This window comes from Lepisma saccharinum, chromosome 28 (genome assembly GCF_977018435.1).
Source record: "Lepisma saccharinum chromosome 28, izLepSacc3.1, whole genome shotgun sequence".
Classification (NCBI taxonomy): Eukaryota; Metazoa; Arthropoda; class Insecta; order Zygentoma; family Lepismatidae; genus Lepisma; species Lepisma saccharinum.
In genome coordinates, this window is record NC_139256.1 from 7,601,818 (window position 1) to 7,617,328 (window position 15,511).

At 37.2% G+C, this 15,511-nt stretch overlaps 1 protein-coding gene across 1 annotated transcript; it reads right to left on the reverse strand.

Moving 5' to 3' along the window:
• Positions 1 to 4,065: 4,065 nt before the first annotated feature.
• Positions 4,066 to 15,422, reverse strand: LOC145980661 (uncharacterized). Its single transcript, XM_083113714.1, has 3 exons — positions 15,314 to 15,422; positions 11,487 to 11,833; positions 4,066 to 6,336 (listed from the first exon to the last, which is right to left on the reverse strand). Exons 1-3 carry the CDS (start codon positions 15,395 to 15,397, stop codon positions 4,587 to 4,589), a joined length of 2,181 nt encoding a protein of 726 aa, XP_082969840.1. The 5' UTR covers positions 15,398 to 15,422; the 3' UTR covers positions 4,066 to 4,586.
• Between the last annotated feature and the right edge of the window lie 89 nt (positions 15,423 to 15,511).

Consider the following 15,511-nt stretch of genomic DNA (forward strand, 5'->3'; position numbering starts at 1 on the left):
GTGGTTGAATATACACATCCGCATGAAGTACGTCATCCTCTTCAAGAAGAGCTGCGATTTATTCAACATTTAGTCTGGAAAGAAAAATAAATGCTTGTATTTATCAGATAACATTAGATATAAACAAAATGTCATTCAACTTGAAAAGAACGAACGGCAAGGAAGCATCAAATTACAGTATATTCAAGCCAATCTTTTATGCCCTTCTATTTAGAAAAAAATCGATGGCTATATAACAAAACGTTTACAAACGAAATCCGTTTCCGCAATGAAGAAAACTCATAAATTCAATCGTTTTGGTATATAATTTATAAATGCGATGTAGTAAATATTCTATGTTCCATTTGCAATCAATGTATTTGTGTAAACTACAATTCATGTGAAATAGAGGTCTACGGCTCAATGTTAAAAAAAATAGCTACGAAAACTGATGTGGAAGTTCACCCACCCTCATGTGCCCAGAGGCAACAAAAGTGGGCAGTAAAAATTAAACCATTACAGTTACTATGCTATAAAGTTCAAAGAACCTTTTACTTTATAATAATAAACATAGATCATAGTAGTTTAAAATGACCCTAACAAATAATAGGTAGACCTGTTTAAAAGCAATGAGAAAATAACTTACCTTCTGGAACTCGCCATGCTCGTAGACTTATCAACTACACCGTACTTGAACAATAGCTCGCGCCAAAACGAATGCAACTTTCAATTTGATAACGCTACTGCAGATCACTGTTGCCAACCCGTAACTGACAATACCAACAATTTCACGATCGATCAATTTTTATTTACATAATTTGTGGGCATGATCAATAACTGCCAACAGGCGCCAACAAATGTGGGCACTGGGCACTAATGGGTTAAGTATTGATATGCCACCGCGATAGCGCGCACTAGCCAGTCATTTCCGAGAAAACACTTCAAAGTTTCGAAGTTTTCCAAGCGCGCCTAATTAGGCGAAGATGATATTCGACCGCCAAATGACCCGGTGAACAGGTAGTAGTGTATCATTTTCACAAGCCGAAGTTGATCATCTCGTTGCCTGTACTTTTTCTTTATTGGCTCGAGCAACTGTTTATAACATTTTATTTAATAACGTATTGAAATAAATATGAAATTAAGAGTTTATTTTGGGGAAATATAATTTCTAAATGTTTATTTTATTGTCTGAGCATTTTGCAAACATTTCCATATTAAATTATCCACGTCTTATTTCCGACAAAATATTGTGTGTATGAGGATGGAGTGTACGAATACATGATTATCTTTGAGATATACAGTATATTTCTGAATCCAAGACGAGGTTTTTTGCCGCAATTTCGTGCCCAGAAGTATGGGATCGTCTTGCTTTCGCGGTATATGAACTGAACAGAACCACGAGCTTCCATTAAGCTATAAATCTACCCTCTACCACGCCTACCGCACAAGTTGTAGAGCAAACTACTTAGAAGTAACAACGATAAATTTCTAGCATATGTACAATAGAGTTATTTTATACGCAAGATAAAAGGCGTGAGCAAGGTTATTCATTGGTAGGGCCCGGAACTTTATAACATTTTTTTTTAATTGGCTTCGGATGTATTATTGGGGTGAGATCTTTACATATCTGATGAAAATCAGCCGAAATAGACAAACTTGACAAAGCATATTTTGACATATTACACAAATTTCGCGTTTTTACAACATATTTCTTCAATTTTGTTGTAATAAGACATATTTTTGTATAATTTCGTAATTCTCTCGCACATAATAGGTTATTTCATAATTTTTTCTTCGTAGCTTTAACGGATAGTTCATATTGTCGATGGCAGGATATGGAAATTGCGTAGGAAGAAAGGTGCCGTTTTTTCTTAGTACAGAACAAAAATAACCCCACTTTTTTTTATCCAGCCGACAATTGATAGCCATGTAGACATTATTGAGGAAAAATGTTCTCTCTCATTGTTGCACGGGAAGTAAAGAAGTTTCGTTCTCATTTATTTGCCATTTTCGCTTTTCACAAAAATCAGTCAAAAGTAAAAATAACATTCGGTATATTACAGCCCCTACTCTACTCTATCAGGTATGGGAGGAATTCGAGAGTACTGTTGTGCATATTTTTGGCTTTACTGGGAATATTTCTGCTTTTATCTGACATATTTGTAATTCTTCATGACATATTTTCCAATTTATTACATAATTACATACATATTTTACAGTTTTATAGGACACAAAGTCCCGGGCCCTTTTCATTAGCTTTGAACGTTTGAGCATTGTTGTGCGATAGCACGTAGCGAGTGTTGTGGCGAAAATTTTTTTTTATAAATTGTTGTGAGACCTTGTAGATTCCACTTTTAAACTTCATAGTAAGGTGTGATATACCGTACTATACTATACGCTATCTTGACTACATTTTACTATAATACGCATATATAATGGCTCGTAGCGTACGTTTATTGTCTCCTTCAGTTACTTGTACTAAGATAACCATTGTAAGTTTTGAAAATAGTTTTGGGGTCGTCCTGGATTCGGAGTCGTCTTGCATTCAGACATATACGATATTATGTACAATGATTGATTTGGTTTATTTTACTTCGCTCTTCTGAAACCACCACTTGTAGCTAATCGCGAAGATGAAGATGAGTGATAATAATTGAAATTGATGAAGGGACACTCACAAAATACAGCTGGCCCAGGCCAGGATTCGAACTCGGGGGCCCTGGCGTCGTAGCGTGCTGTGCTAACCACTTTGCGACGGAGGTCGGCATATATGTACAAGTTCAGACTTGTACCTGGCTGGTGACATTATTTCAAGTATGATAAGACTAAACAACGGTGAACAGGATGACATTAGACATATCTATTGCAAAAAATTACGTAAATATTCCAGAAATATTTCAATTTCAAATTTACATACAGAAAACTTAAAAGTTCTTCTACTTGCAATTTTATTATTTTTGCAGTAACACTGTATATTCGATACAGAACGCTACAAATAGCATTAACCTTAAAATAAGTAATATTGTGTGGATACAAATATACTCGTGGAATATGATACCTAGCTGTAGAAGAGAGAGCGAAATCTATTACAATATAAACTGTGATCTCTTTTAGAATGTTTGCAATACGAAACGCAAGCAAAGGTGTGGATATGAAGAGGGGAGATTAACGACCCTGAAATACACCCCAAAAAATAACATTAATAATGAACAGTGGCGGCGATTGGGTTCCAAAACCAGGAGGGGGCAAGGTCCCAAAACTGGGAGGTTAAGACAGCGATGGCGAAAAGTGGGGGGTAAGTGCCCCCTCGCCCCCCTTATCGCCGCCACTGATAATGAAGCATGAAAATTTAGCAACATTTAAATCGCATATATTTTTTCCCACACATACATATTTATATTGTGTACCTTATTAACCCACCAAAATTTCTTCTGGGCTTGCTTCTGAATACAATGTACGAATTCAGACCAAAGACGACATCATGACTAGTAACCAGAAAGCTGAGCATTGATTTAGGCCAAAACGAATTCTACTGAAATAACGGGGAAATATTTTATACTTATTTTTTTATTAAATCGAAAGTATATAAAAGTATATAAAATACATCGAAACTACAAATTTTACCACAGAACGAGTACTATCTCTCTGACTTTCACCAGTCATTTTGAGAATTAAAAATATAACAAAGTTAAATTCACGAAACAAAATATTCTGCATAAGTTGCAAAAAGAATTCCAAATTATTAAATTGCGAATTGCAGAGAATATATAAAATACCATATAAACATTACACATAAATCTACAAACGAGTTACAAAAATTAGGTTTCTTTACATTTTGTTTATAAAATATTGCAGAGTTACTAGGACAAATCGTGTATTCCTCAATTGGACTTCCAGAAATATAATTTTACCTTCATGATGTTCCTGTGCAAACTCTTCTGTTGAACAGTCTAAGGGTATAATTGACAGATGTAACAAATAATTATTTTACTGAGATAATTATTTGTAAAAGAAAAGTTACACGCTACTTAAAACTTGCATTTTTTTAAAAAAAAAAACCTATTACTTATGTAACTGATAGTTTGAAAAACATTCACATTACGGATTTGTGTATTGTATTTCTTAAACTACTACTGATCTGTGCTTATTATAATGACTAGGGAACTGAGCACAGAGCAAAGATTTTCTTGTTTACATATTTGCAAATCAGTACAATCAGAGATGTTCATGGTAAAATTGAACATGAACCAATAAACAAGGAAAACAGACTAACCGTATATCTTCACACTAACTTGAGCTAGTTAAGAAACAATTTTTTGACAAAAGTCCAAGAACATAAAATAACTAAAACTTTTCACAAAGTTATACAAATAAGTATTATTGACCTTGGTGACATTCCTTCTTGCCACGCACATGTAATTCCATGCCAAAGCAGAAAATAATAATTTTGCTTGCAATAATAAATGTAATTCGAAAAATTGGGCTGTCTTGTTTCATTGCAAGCATAGCTCTTAACAGAATATAGACTTTGTGTCTTGTGCATAGTCACTATTTTTCAAGAAATTCTGTTTTATGTATGATTACAAATATATCATGGAATGTAGCAATTAAATTTTTCGCCCTTTCTTGATGAGTTGAACATCTGTAAGTACAGGTCTCTTACGCCCATACTTTGAAGTCACGGTTACCCTTGGAATGTCGAAAGCCTCTTTATAGTCTGTGCACACATGTCCTGCCAGTTGCTTATCTGTGTTCAGCACCTCCAAGCAGCGGTGACAGTAAGGCTTCATGTGGCTTTTGATGTGCGTTAAAAGTGATAAAACAGTTACGTGTCCCTCTTTGCAGAAGTTGCACAAGTGCATCGGTTTTCTGTAAACTGGTTTTCTTCTTTTGGTTGGTAAAGATTTGTCCTCTTTCACCAAATCCAACGCTGCTGATGTTCCAGCCGTAGTTTTTACTTCCGTTTCGGCTTTGAATAAAGGTTTCTCTTTTGTTACCTGTGAGGATAGTTTTTTCAAAGCAACGAAGGGAGTTTTTGAAAAGATTGGATTTGGATCAGTCTTCTCATCTTGAACATTCGCTTCAGTTTGGTTCGACATTGCACACTTAATTTCTGGACAAGCGTCTTCAGTACCTGTCGCATTGCTTGTTGTAAGATCCTTAGTTACAAGTCGATCTTTTTCTTCAGAAGTTTCTGCTTTAATATTGATATCAAGCGAGTTCTGTCTCTCTATACTTTCGTCACTGTTTGGAAAGTCCATACTGTTTGTGAATTGAGGTGAACTGGCGTTACTGCTTAATTGTTTTAAATGTGAGCTTGTACTTGGTGAGGATGTTTCAACTTCTGGGTGTACATCAGAATGAGACTGAACACTGCTTGCCTGTTCGGAAGATATCGATGTCAAGATTTGTGGACAAAGAGTGCACTGATCCATACAGGGATTTGATATCGGGGAAGATTTTTTCTTTCTTGAATTCTTTTGATTAGACTTTGGAGATCTTGGAGATGATGATTTTCTTCTTCTTTGCTTCTTTTCGCGTTTATCAGGTGGTACACAGGAGATAGGTTCAAATTCTGGTATAGTAATGGAGTTTACAGTTCGCATTCTGGGATTCTGTCGCCTACGTTTAATTTGGGACGCAGGTTTAGTTGAACTAGTAGAGGTACCCTGTGCGTCAAATCCAAGAGGAAGAAGCATAGGCATTCTCCGCACTGTACTATCGTAGTCGAATAGTGGAGCATTCTCTGCAGGTAGCACAGAGCCGAAGGTACCTTGAAAAGATGGGATCTGCGCTATTTCTGGTTCTGTTGCCTGCATGCGATAAAGTTTAGGGGGTTGATTTGCATTATTAAAATTATAAGAAGGAGAATATTGCGCTGCTGTAGAGAATTGGTCATCTCCGTAGAAATTGGATTTGTCCGACCCATTCCTGTTCTGATGGAATTCACTGAAGCGATGGATTCTACCAGAAGGTGGAGTTTGGGAACCATCCATCCACAAACCTGATGGCGAATGGTGAAATTCATAAGGACTGCTTTTGCCAGCGGAACGATATGGATAATGCATAGTCTCGACAGCAGTTGCTCTTATATCGAAGCCCCGATTGGGTTTTGCAGGAGACTTCAAAACTCCTTGAACAGGGTTTCTTGCAAGGCTGCCTGTTGTAACGAACCTCACTGACTCAGGCCAGGCAGTTTCAGCTTGTTGAAGACTCTCACTCGAGCTACATGGTTTGTCCATTATCTCTACAACGAATGTTGGGAGATTCTCAAACGGGTTTCGTTTCTGGGGTTGGTTGTCGGGTGCTTGAAGACCAGCAAACCTTGAGTTACCGTTTGATTGATTGATGTCGCTGCTGTAAAATAATTAACTATTAATATGTTTCGACATTTCATGACCAGTATACAGCGAGTACACAAAGATCCGGGGCAAATAAGGATGATACGTATCTGTTCAAATACACATAAGATTCACAATATTCTCACAAAATTTTGCTGAAAAGACTAATATGTCGTTGTGAACCTATTGAATCGTTAGAGTAGCATACGAGTGGGGAGACATGAAGATAGTAATCTCATAGGACTCCTTTTAAATTAAAAGTATCTCAATACGGGACCAATGGCTGTGCTAACCACTCCGCCACGGTAATCGGTGAAATGCTGTTGATATTAAATATGACCACCAATGTTATGGTAATATTGCAGCTAGAGATAAGCGTACACCCAACGGCAAATTAATATAGGTGATTTAACCATTACTATTTTCATTCAGTCTGTTTTCCACAGCGTGATCATGATTTGAAATAAAACACCACAAAGCAGACTCCAACATCTGCTTCGCATCAACAAAATTCCATCCCTTGGAAAACAAGATGTAGAGTAAAAAAAAAGATTGAAAATAGTGATGGACAATTTTCCTACTATTATCTTTGAGTTTGGCTGTACAATTTGCAATGTTATTTCCAAAGTAACGGAAAAAAACAACTCATCCCTCTCCAAAATGGTTATAAAACTAAAATTACTCAATGTTGAAGATTGCAAACTTTTGAAGCCTCTCTCTCTCTCTCCCACAGAAACAACCCATTCATTTATGCAAGGACAAAATCCAAATTCTTGCACAATATGAAAAATCGCCAATGTCATTTTCGTAGGTTATTATACTCGTTGGTTCACATTATAATATTTCAGAGTTCAAGGGGGCAGCCTGATCCCACGTGAATTTACTTAATCAGAACGATGGGACAAGTGGATTATTAATGAAATGACGAAGGGCTCACACAAATGCCCAATGGAGCGGACTCGGTGGTCGAGCGCACTGAGTAGTCAACTTTCGATCTCACCATCGAAGTTCTGGGTTCAAGTCTAGGCCTGGGCATAAGAATGTCCTCTCATCATTTCATCAACTCACCACCAAGGTTGCGTATTTATGTCAAAACAGGTTTTCTACTTGATGCAAAATAAGTATAAAAATACGTAAATCGCATAAAACATATCAAGAACTTTCGCTCACCATGGAACATATCTACAAATACATTTTAGGAAGGGTCCTCGCATGCTAATCAAGTATTTTGGATGTTACAAATAATAATCATAATAATAACAAGAAATCATTTTTTTACCAGAAGAAGGTACATTATTACTACTAACAAATGTTATTAATTAGTACAGGACTGTCAATAATAATTACCATTATTCAGTGGCGGCGATTGGGTTCCAAAACTGGGGGGCAGGACAGTTAGTTTACTTTCCCTTGGTAGATAACGTTTAGCATATTGGGGGCAAAAGTGCCAAAAAAGTGGGGGGAGCAACTGCCCCCCTTAATGGATAGAATAACCGATTGTGAAAGAATTGATAATTAATGGAATTAATTTATTGTGTGCAGCTTATTTCTAGTTACGACAGTTAAAATTTGTATCAATACCAACTATTTTATATATATTGTCGATCCAAAAAAATATTCATCCTTTATTCGCTTCATTCGGTAGAAACAATTAAATAAGTGAGCTTCATGTTATATAACAAAAAGTAAACAAATCTATATTTTGCTCATGTAATTATAGAGGAGAAGGTGTAAATATGGGCGAAGTTTTAAATATGTGTTTTGGAGTCATCAGTCTCCCGGATGCTGCAGCCTGGCAGAGGCTATGCGAACTGGTTATCTGTCAAGGACAAAGGTTGCGGCGCCAATTTGCAAGAGAAAGTGGTGGTTAGTTTTGGCCTTAGACGCTGTAACAGAATTGCGACCTCCGAAAACTTTTTGCAGGTATGTTTCAACTCAGCGTTTTCTGAATTCTCATCTGCTTTGTATGGGTTATGATATTAGCGGTACATAAAACAAATGTGGGCTTTATAATGCCATGATTTGTTTGTGAAGTATATACCACAGAGAGCGAAAATAAATTGAAGAAGAAAAATAGCGTGATGCTCTAAATATGGGCTATGGCATGAGGTCTAATGCTGAGATCACATTTTCAACAAATATTTGGCTGTTTTCTTAATTTCGATTTTTCCCATTCCGCGTGATTTTCAAAACAACAGATTATTCATAAATATGAATTTTATAATGTTTTAGCGATAAATGACTGTTTTTTAAAATTGTAATTGCTTTTTGTGATATTGCCACTAGTAGCCCATATTTAGACCACAATTTTGAAATACATCATTTTACCATTTTTTGGAAATTGCTTTAAAAAAAATGGAGACCTGCTATACTTTAGCATGCTATTACATTTAAGTATATATTTCATAGATATGCATTTTAAAGGCAGGTGCTTGATATATTATTTTTTCCTCCGAAAATGACAAAATAAAAAGGCCCATATTTAGACCTTTTCCTCTAGTAATGGCAACTCTTTGGCAGAGTACATTCGAACTCCCTGTAAATACTTCTTTCAAATACACAAATTTTACTTAGTGGTTCAAAACACCATCTTCTAAATATTACACATTATTCATAATCTATTATGTATTATTTAATTACATGCCATTTAAAAATCAGGGAAGAAGTGCAGTTGGAAGAAAAGTAAGTATAAATTTAAGATCCAACTTCGCCTATTGTCAATGCCTTTCTCCCATGTTAAATGTTTTCACTCAACGAATTTGGATCCAATCTTACTCTTAAAGGCAATAAAGGTATCAATTTTTAATTTCTGGTTTCTGCGCGTCATGTTCATTGGCTAATCTAATTTTCCGTATCAACAACTGTGATGTAGTGGCGTATGTATCATTTTATTTCAAGGTAAGTTAAATAATTTTGGACTCTGGTGGCGAAGACTTGTTTTGACACCGTGATAAACGTGCTTGTTCAGGGTGTACAGTAGGTACTACCTTCTGCGTAGCAACAGAACACGTGATTGCGAAATCGTCTCTCTCCCTTGACTTTGGAACCTGTTGAGTCATCGGGTCGAGAAAGAGAACAGTTCCTTATTTTTCACGTTATTGTATTCAGCTGCTTCGCTAAAACAGAAAAACAGCAAGCGGAGAAGGGCAGCATTCCTACAACGGGGAATGCTTGACATTGCTTCATCGTGTTTTCCTGCCAACGATATGATTTGATTTGATTGTACCAAGCGTCGCTCTTCTTCCACTTTTGGCTAATCGCGACGATGAGGATGAGTGATTAATTGATCAAGGGACACTTACAAAGAACGCCCAGGCTGGGATTCGAACCTTGGACCCCTGGCGCCGGAGTGTGCTCTGCTAACCACTCCGCTTATTTTTTCAGCAAAATGTCTGTAATGTTATTAAAATCTGACTCTGGCCTCGGCCGTAAGAACCCTACAAATTAATTATTTGTTTTACTATTTTAGTGTGTATGAATTCACAATAGTAATTTCAACAACAATTTCGTTTAATCTACAACTGAATATATATTTAAGCAAAAGAGTTTTTTTAGACAGACGAAAATAAGTTTTCTACCCCAGATAATGTACTACTAAATTACGCGTAATTTACGCAAAATTCGAACCGAGTAAATTACCTGCCAAACCCTGCTTATCACTCATCCCCCACCGTCACGATTAGCCAAGAGTGGCAAAAAGCGACGCTAAATAACAAGAATACAAGCGCAAATATCCATGTCTTACCCTGGATCCGAACCCTTGACTCCTGGCTTTGTAGACAGATATGGGTTCGAATTGCTGAACTTATTACTTGTGTGCACCATCAGATGGTATTAGATATTAGGAGCAGAGCTCTCTATGACGTCGGGGAGTCCTGGATTCGAACCCGGGCATGAGTGTTCTTTGTGAGTGTCCCTTCATCAATTTCATCATATCATCACTCATCCTCATCTTCGCGATTAAGCAAAAGTGACAGAAAAGCGACGTAAAATAAACCAAATAAATTAATCAATAATATAATTTAGGGGAGAGCTACCTAATCATTTAGCTCGTTTGGCTTAATTGGAGACGAAAACTGTTTAAATAAGTCCACTGGTTTTTCAGATATTCAATTTGAGACGATGGTTGAAAACACATTTAACATGGCGTCTTATTTCAAGATATCAATTTGCATCAGCAGTTCTACATAGTCCGATCCTATGATTGATATATAGTGTATATATATTGCTATAATCCGGTGTGATCCACCTTAAGGATTCTTTTACACAGGCCCGTAGCTAGAACTGATCTCCAGGGGGGCTCACAGGTTATCGGGGGGGCTTTGTAAACCAAGTCCATTTTTAAAAAAAAATTACAGTATTAAATAAGGTAAATTATGTGGGGGGGAGGGGATGGTCATTTAGTTATAAAAATATTATAAATATCATGAAATTTTTACTACATTTTTCTACATCTTGTAAAACATCTCTGATGCTGAAATCATCCCTTACACGCTCCATACTTTATATGATACAGAAATCTATATCACACAAAAAATGCACAATATTCAATCACAGTGCCAACAGTACTTTCCAACCCCGGCCGAAGCAATGCAACTCCCCTTCGTTCCCAAAACTTGGGAGCAGTTGACCTTTGAAGCAGATGCGAAGGGAAGTTGCATGAAGACAGTCACGGATTTCTGTCTAAACGGGAGATCACAACAGGGACTTTGAAGGTACAGATAAGGAAGCTCCCCTATAATAGAACTTACAAAGTCTAGATAATCTTCCAAATACTTGCGGCCAGTGGAGGCAATTGAGTTCCAAAATCGGAGGGAGGAGTATATTTATCTCTGTAGATAAGGTTTAGCATAATGCGGGGGCAAAAGTGGCGAAAAGTGGGGGGCAACCGCCCCCTTCGCCCCTCCCTAATCGCCGCCACTGCTTGCAGCTACTTAGACTTCAACTCACAAACAAGATTAGCGAATGTAATCCCTGCTGTTCATGTTTTGTGGATTTATCCTTAAAGTTGTGAGCTGTCTACATTTTCACTCTTCACTACAAACAAAGTATACAAAATAGTTTCACCTAATGTCAAGGGAGATGATGGCAGTGCCAGGGGGGCTGCCCCTGCCTGGCTACGGGCCTGCTTTTACGTATGGAATATCATGACACTACGCCACATACCTGGTACATTGATATTGGTCCATCATCATCGATCTGATTGGCTGTGGATTACTTCGAGAAGGAACGCCAAGTGCGGCAGAAACGCCACTTGCTTCTTTTGCATTATTCTCTGCATGAACAGGGGACGCCATCATCGGGAAGTCGTCGAACTGTTGCGGGGAGCGGAACTGGGAGAAGAAATGCAGACCTTCTGGCTCAAACTGTTGTACATTTCCTCGTTGTTGGCGCTGATTCCATGATACTTGTCTTTCATGCTGGGCCTCTTGGACAAACGTATGCTTCTGCATCAAATGCTGCTGCAGTTCTTGTGTCGTCACGAAAGAAAGACCGCAGTTTTGGCAAGTGACCTGCAACAAGTACGGAAAGTTTAGCTGTTTCTGAAATGTAATTAATGTAAGTATTGTACAGGGTGGTCTTAATAAAAGTTTCAAGAGCGCTCCGGAGCCCGTTTGAGGCATCGGATTACGGTGAAACTTGGTAAAGAGGTCATGGGAACCATGGGGAAGCGAATTCTCATGTAACAAGAATAGTTTAAATTTCTACCACCAGGTGGAAATGTGGCGCTGGAATAACAAGAAATTGAACATGGAAAACTAAATTTTTAGTTTATGCCTGTATATAAGTGTTCAACATGCGCGCTGTCAACGCGATCCTTTGAAAGCAGAAGACAGCGCGATCAATGATTCAACAGCAGGATGTTGTTCATTGTGCGCCAGTTTTGAGCGCCATATTTCCACCTGGAGGTGAAAATTCTAAATATTTTTTTTTTCATCAGCATTCGCTTTCCTATGGTTTCGATAACCTCTATACCAAGTTTCACTGTAACTGGCTCTGAGAAGGGCCAGATTAAGGAAATTGGGCCTGATGCATGGAATCTTTGGTGAACAATAAACACATCGACGATATAGTTACGTCACAGCGCAAAGGATAATAGTAACTGTATAATAAGTAAGGCGTGTCTAGGCGTCCGAAATTGGGGCTCCAAATTTCATTCTACGACATATTTTCAGGTTAATATAGCAAAAGAAAACTGTTCAGCTTTCGGAAAATTCTCGTCTGTTTTCATCTGGACCTATTTCAGGAATGGGCCTAATGCTGCAGCATCAATAGCACCCACCTTAATCCGGTACTGGCTCTTGAGTAGGGCAACTTTAATGATAACAAATTGGTACGTGAATGACCAGATAGTTATAATTATACAATGGCCAAATGTTCAAACTGGAATAAGAAAGAAAATACAGCAATTTTTACGTTCCGTTTACGTGTAATGAAACGTAAAATAATTTAAAATTATGTATCATTCCTTTCCCACTCCTGACCTAAATTGCATAGGCTCTAGTTCACAGTAATTGTATTACTTGTGCTTACTATTTTCTGATTAATCGACAAAAACTATTTTATTTTTCTGATTAGTCGAGTAACTATTGTACTATTTTCTGATTTGTCAAGTAAATCCATTGTATTACTTTCTGATTAGTAGGGTAGAACTATTGTATTGTTTTTTTATTTCTATTCTTGTTATTTAACGTCGCTTTCTGTCACTTTTTGCTAATCCCGGCGGCGTATTTACAAACCCTATAGTGCTGCAGAACAAGAGGTGTATATATAACGCTTTCTTATTGGCTGTGTGCACCGGAAGTGTTTATGTTCCGTGTCCATTGTTCCTTGCTTCTTCATTTACAGCAAAAGTATGGAAAAATAAGCCTTGTGATTATATAGTAATAAAATTTGTAAACAGATTGTCGAAATTATGTTAAGAAATATACGTTTATATAATAAAATATAATGTTTAAAATGCTATATGTTGGATATACTGTACATAATACATAATACATTGGTAGTTACAATGTTTGCAATGATGTGACTTTAAATAGAAATATCATTCACTTCAAGAAGAGTTCTGATTTCTGTCTTCTAAAACATTAATTTAAATAATCTTGCTAAAAAATGAACCTTAGTGTAAATGGGTTTCTTATCTAGTTGGGATGGATATCTGAAATCTACACTGTTAATTTGAACCCTGCCATCTAGCGTTAACTTGAAGGAACGCTGCATCAACTTCCGGAATGGCAGCCAATCAGTAGCCAAATATCGCTGGAGGTTCTGCAGTATTATAGGGTTTGTAAATACGCATCCCAGAGATGAGGATGAGTGATGAAGTTGATGAAAGGACACTTGCAAAGAGACCCAAGCCAAGCCGGAAATCAAATTCGGAACCCCTGTCCTTGTAGCACACTGTGCTAATCACTCCATCACAGACTTCCGTGGCTGTATTATCTTCTGATTGGTCGAGTAAAACTCTTTTATCACTTTCACTGCTCATCGTATGGAACTTATTTCAGCGTTTTCTGATGTATTATTTTCTTGCTGGCCGAGTTAAAATTATTGAAATATTTTAGATTGTTCGACTAAAACTAAATGCCTGAACGTACTATTGTGATAATTTTCAATTGTCTATAAATTATATATACGAGGGAGGGTCAAATTAAAACCATAAAAGTCCGTCAAAAATTACAGGACATACTGTAAACAGCTCAAATTTACACGAGGTATCGACTGTAATTTACAAACCGACCTCAAGGCTGCAACACTGATCAAGGGAGCTTCACAACACCATTTTTGTCATTTTAAAGATGGCGCCTTCTGGAAACACATTCAGCAGCGACGAGCAGTGGTTTCTTGCCCTCAGGAAGCCTAAAACTTACAGACATTCTACGACAATTGAAAATTCAATGTGTCTATGCATGCTTACCACGCTAGCAAGTTTACAAATAGAGGAGGGAGTTTGACAATGGCCTCAGTCCGTACGCAGATGGGTAGAAAGACCTTTGCGGTGGCTCATAAGTAATGAAAAAAAAATCGCACACACTTTTTCATCATGAGAGGAAACAACATACAAAAGAGCTATAAATTGATAAACTACTTCATTTTTATATACTGTATACATACACAAGTACTTAACTGTCCAACCAAAAAGAAAACATCAACACAAAATCACTTCATTTCTAAATTGCATATATCTCAAGTGATTTATTCATTGTATGTATTTAAAGGATATCCTTGCTGTCCAACAAATAAAATAATCACTACTGCACATGTTGAAAATCACATGATGATAAACAAATTCATTCATGACCAAATGACGCCATTGTTTCCCTTGATGTGCGGAACAGACTAATTTTATCGTTGCTACAGCTAGCAAGTTCAATGAAACTGGAAGTTGAATAGACATTCGGGGGAAGAAAGGAATGCAGCTTGACAGGGAACGAAGTTTTCGAACTGAGATTATGTGCATGGGAAATCCGAATTTTCAGCGTCTTCCTACTTAATTTGATGATATTTCACGGTTATTTCGCGAAAAAATCGTTCATTTCGTGGAAAATCACACATTTCGCATTACTTCGCGAATAAAACCCATACATATTTCATCATTGGGGGTGTAGTTACGTGCAGAATGTTCAAAATTGCATCTTTTTTTTCACATTTCGCGATTTCGTGCATCGCGAAAATTCAATGTCCCTACTCATAAGTGACTGCACATAGATTCCAAATATTCTACTTCTTGAGGTATACAGGCACTAACTCAGACTGGATAAGCAATAGGTCTATGCTAAAATGCAGCAAATTTGTGCAACTTTACATGCAGAAATCTTCTAGATAAAAAACTAATAAGGTTTTAATTTGACTGTCCCTCCTATGTATATATACCCTTAAAAAATCCATTCTGACATAATTTGGACTACAGTTCGTATATTTCATTACGGACTGCAGTTGCCGGTGCTAAACTTTTATTTATTTCATGAATGAAAGCAACACATCGTACATACCAACTGGGCCTGCATATCCACCATCTTCACACATCCCTCTCCACTGTCGCTGAAAGGGTCCTCTGAGAAATAAGCTTCGGCCATTATCCCGCGGGTTCCTTCCCCTGGTGCACTCTGAAAATAGATTTTCAATGGAATTAATCGCTGACAGCTCCTAGAGCAGATGTATTAACGATTGTATTAATATGATACGAGTCA

What these genes read in the sequence shown, in the direction of transcription:
- LOC145980661 (XM_083113714.1), bottom strand. Translation starts at nt 15,397, where the DNA reads ATGGCCGAAGCTTATTTCTCAGAGGACCCTTTCAGCGACAGTGGAGAG. An exon ending in TGGATATGCAGGCCCAGTTG is followed by an intron (nt 11,834 to 15,313) that starts GTATGTACGATG and finishes TACTTGTTGCAG; the next exon opens with GTCACTTGCCAAAACTGCGG. An exon ending in GACCAATATCAATGTACCAG is followed by an intron (nt 6,337 to 11,486) that starts GTATGTGGCGTA and finishes ATTATTTTACAG; the next exon opens with CAGCGACATCAATCAATCAA.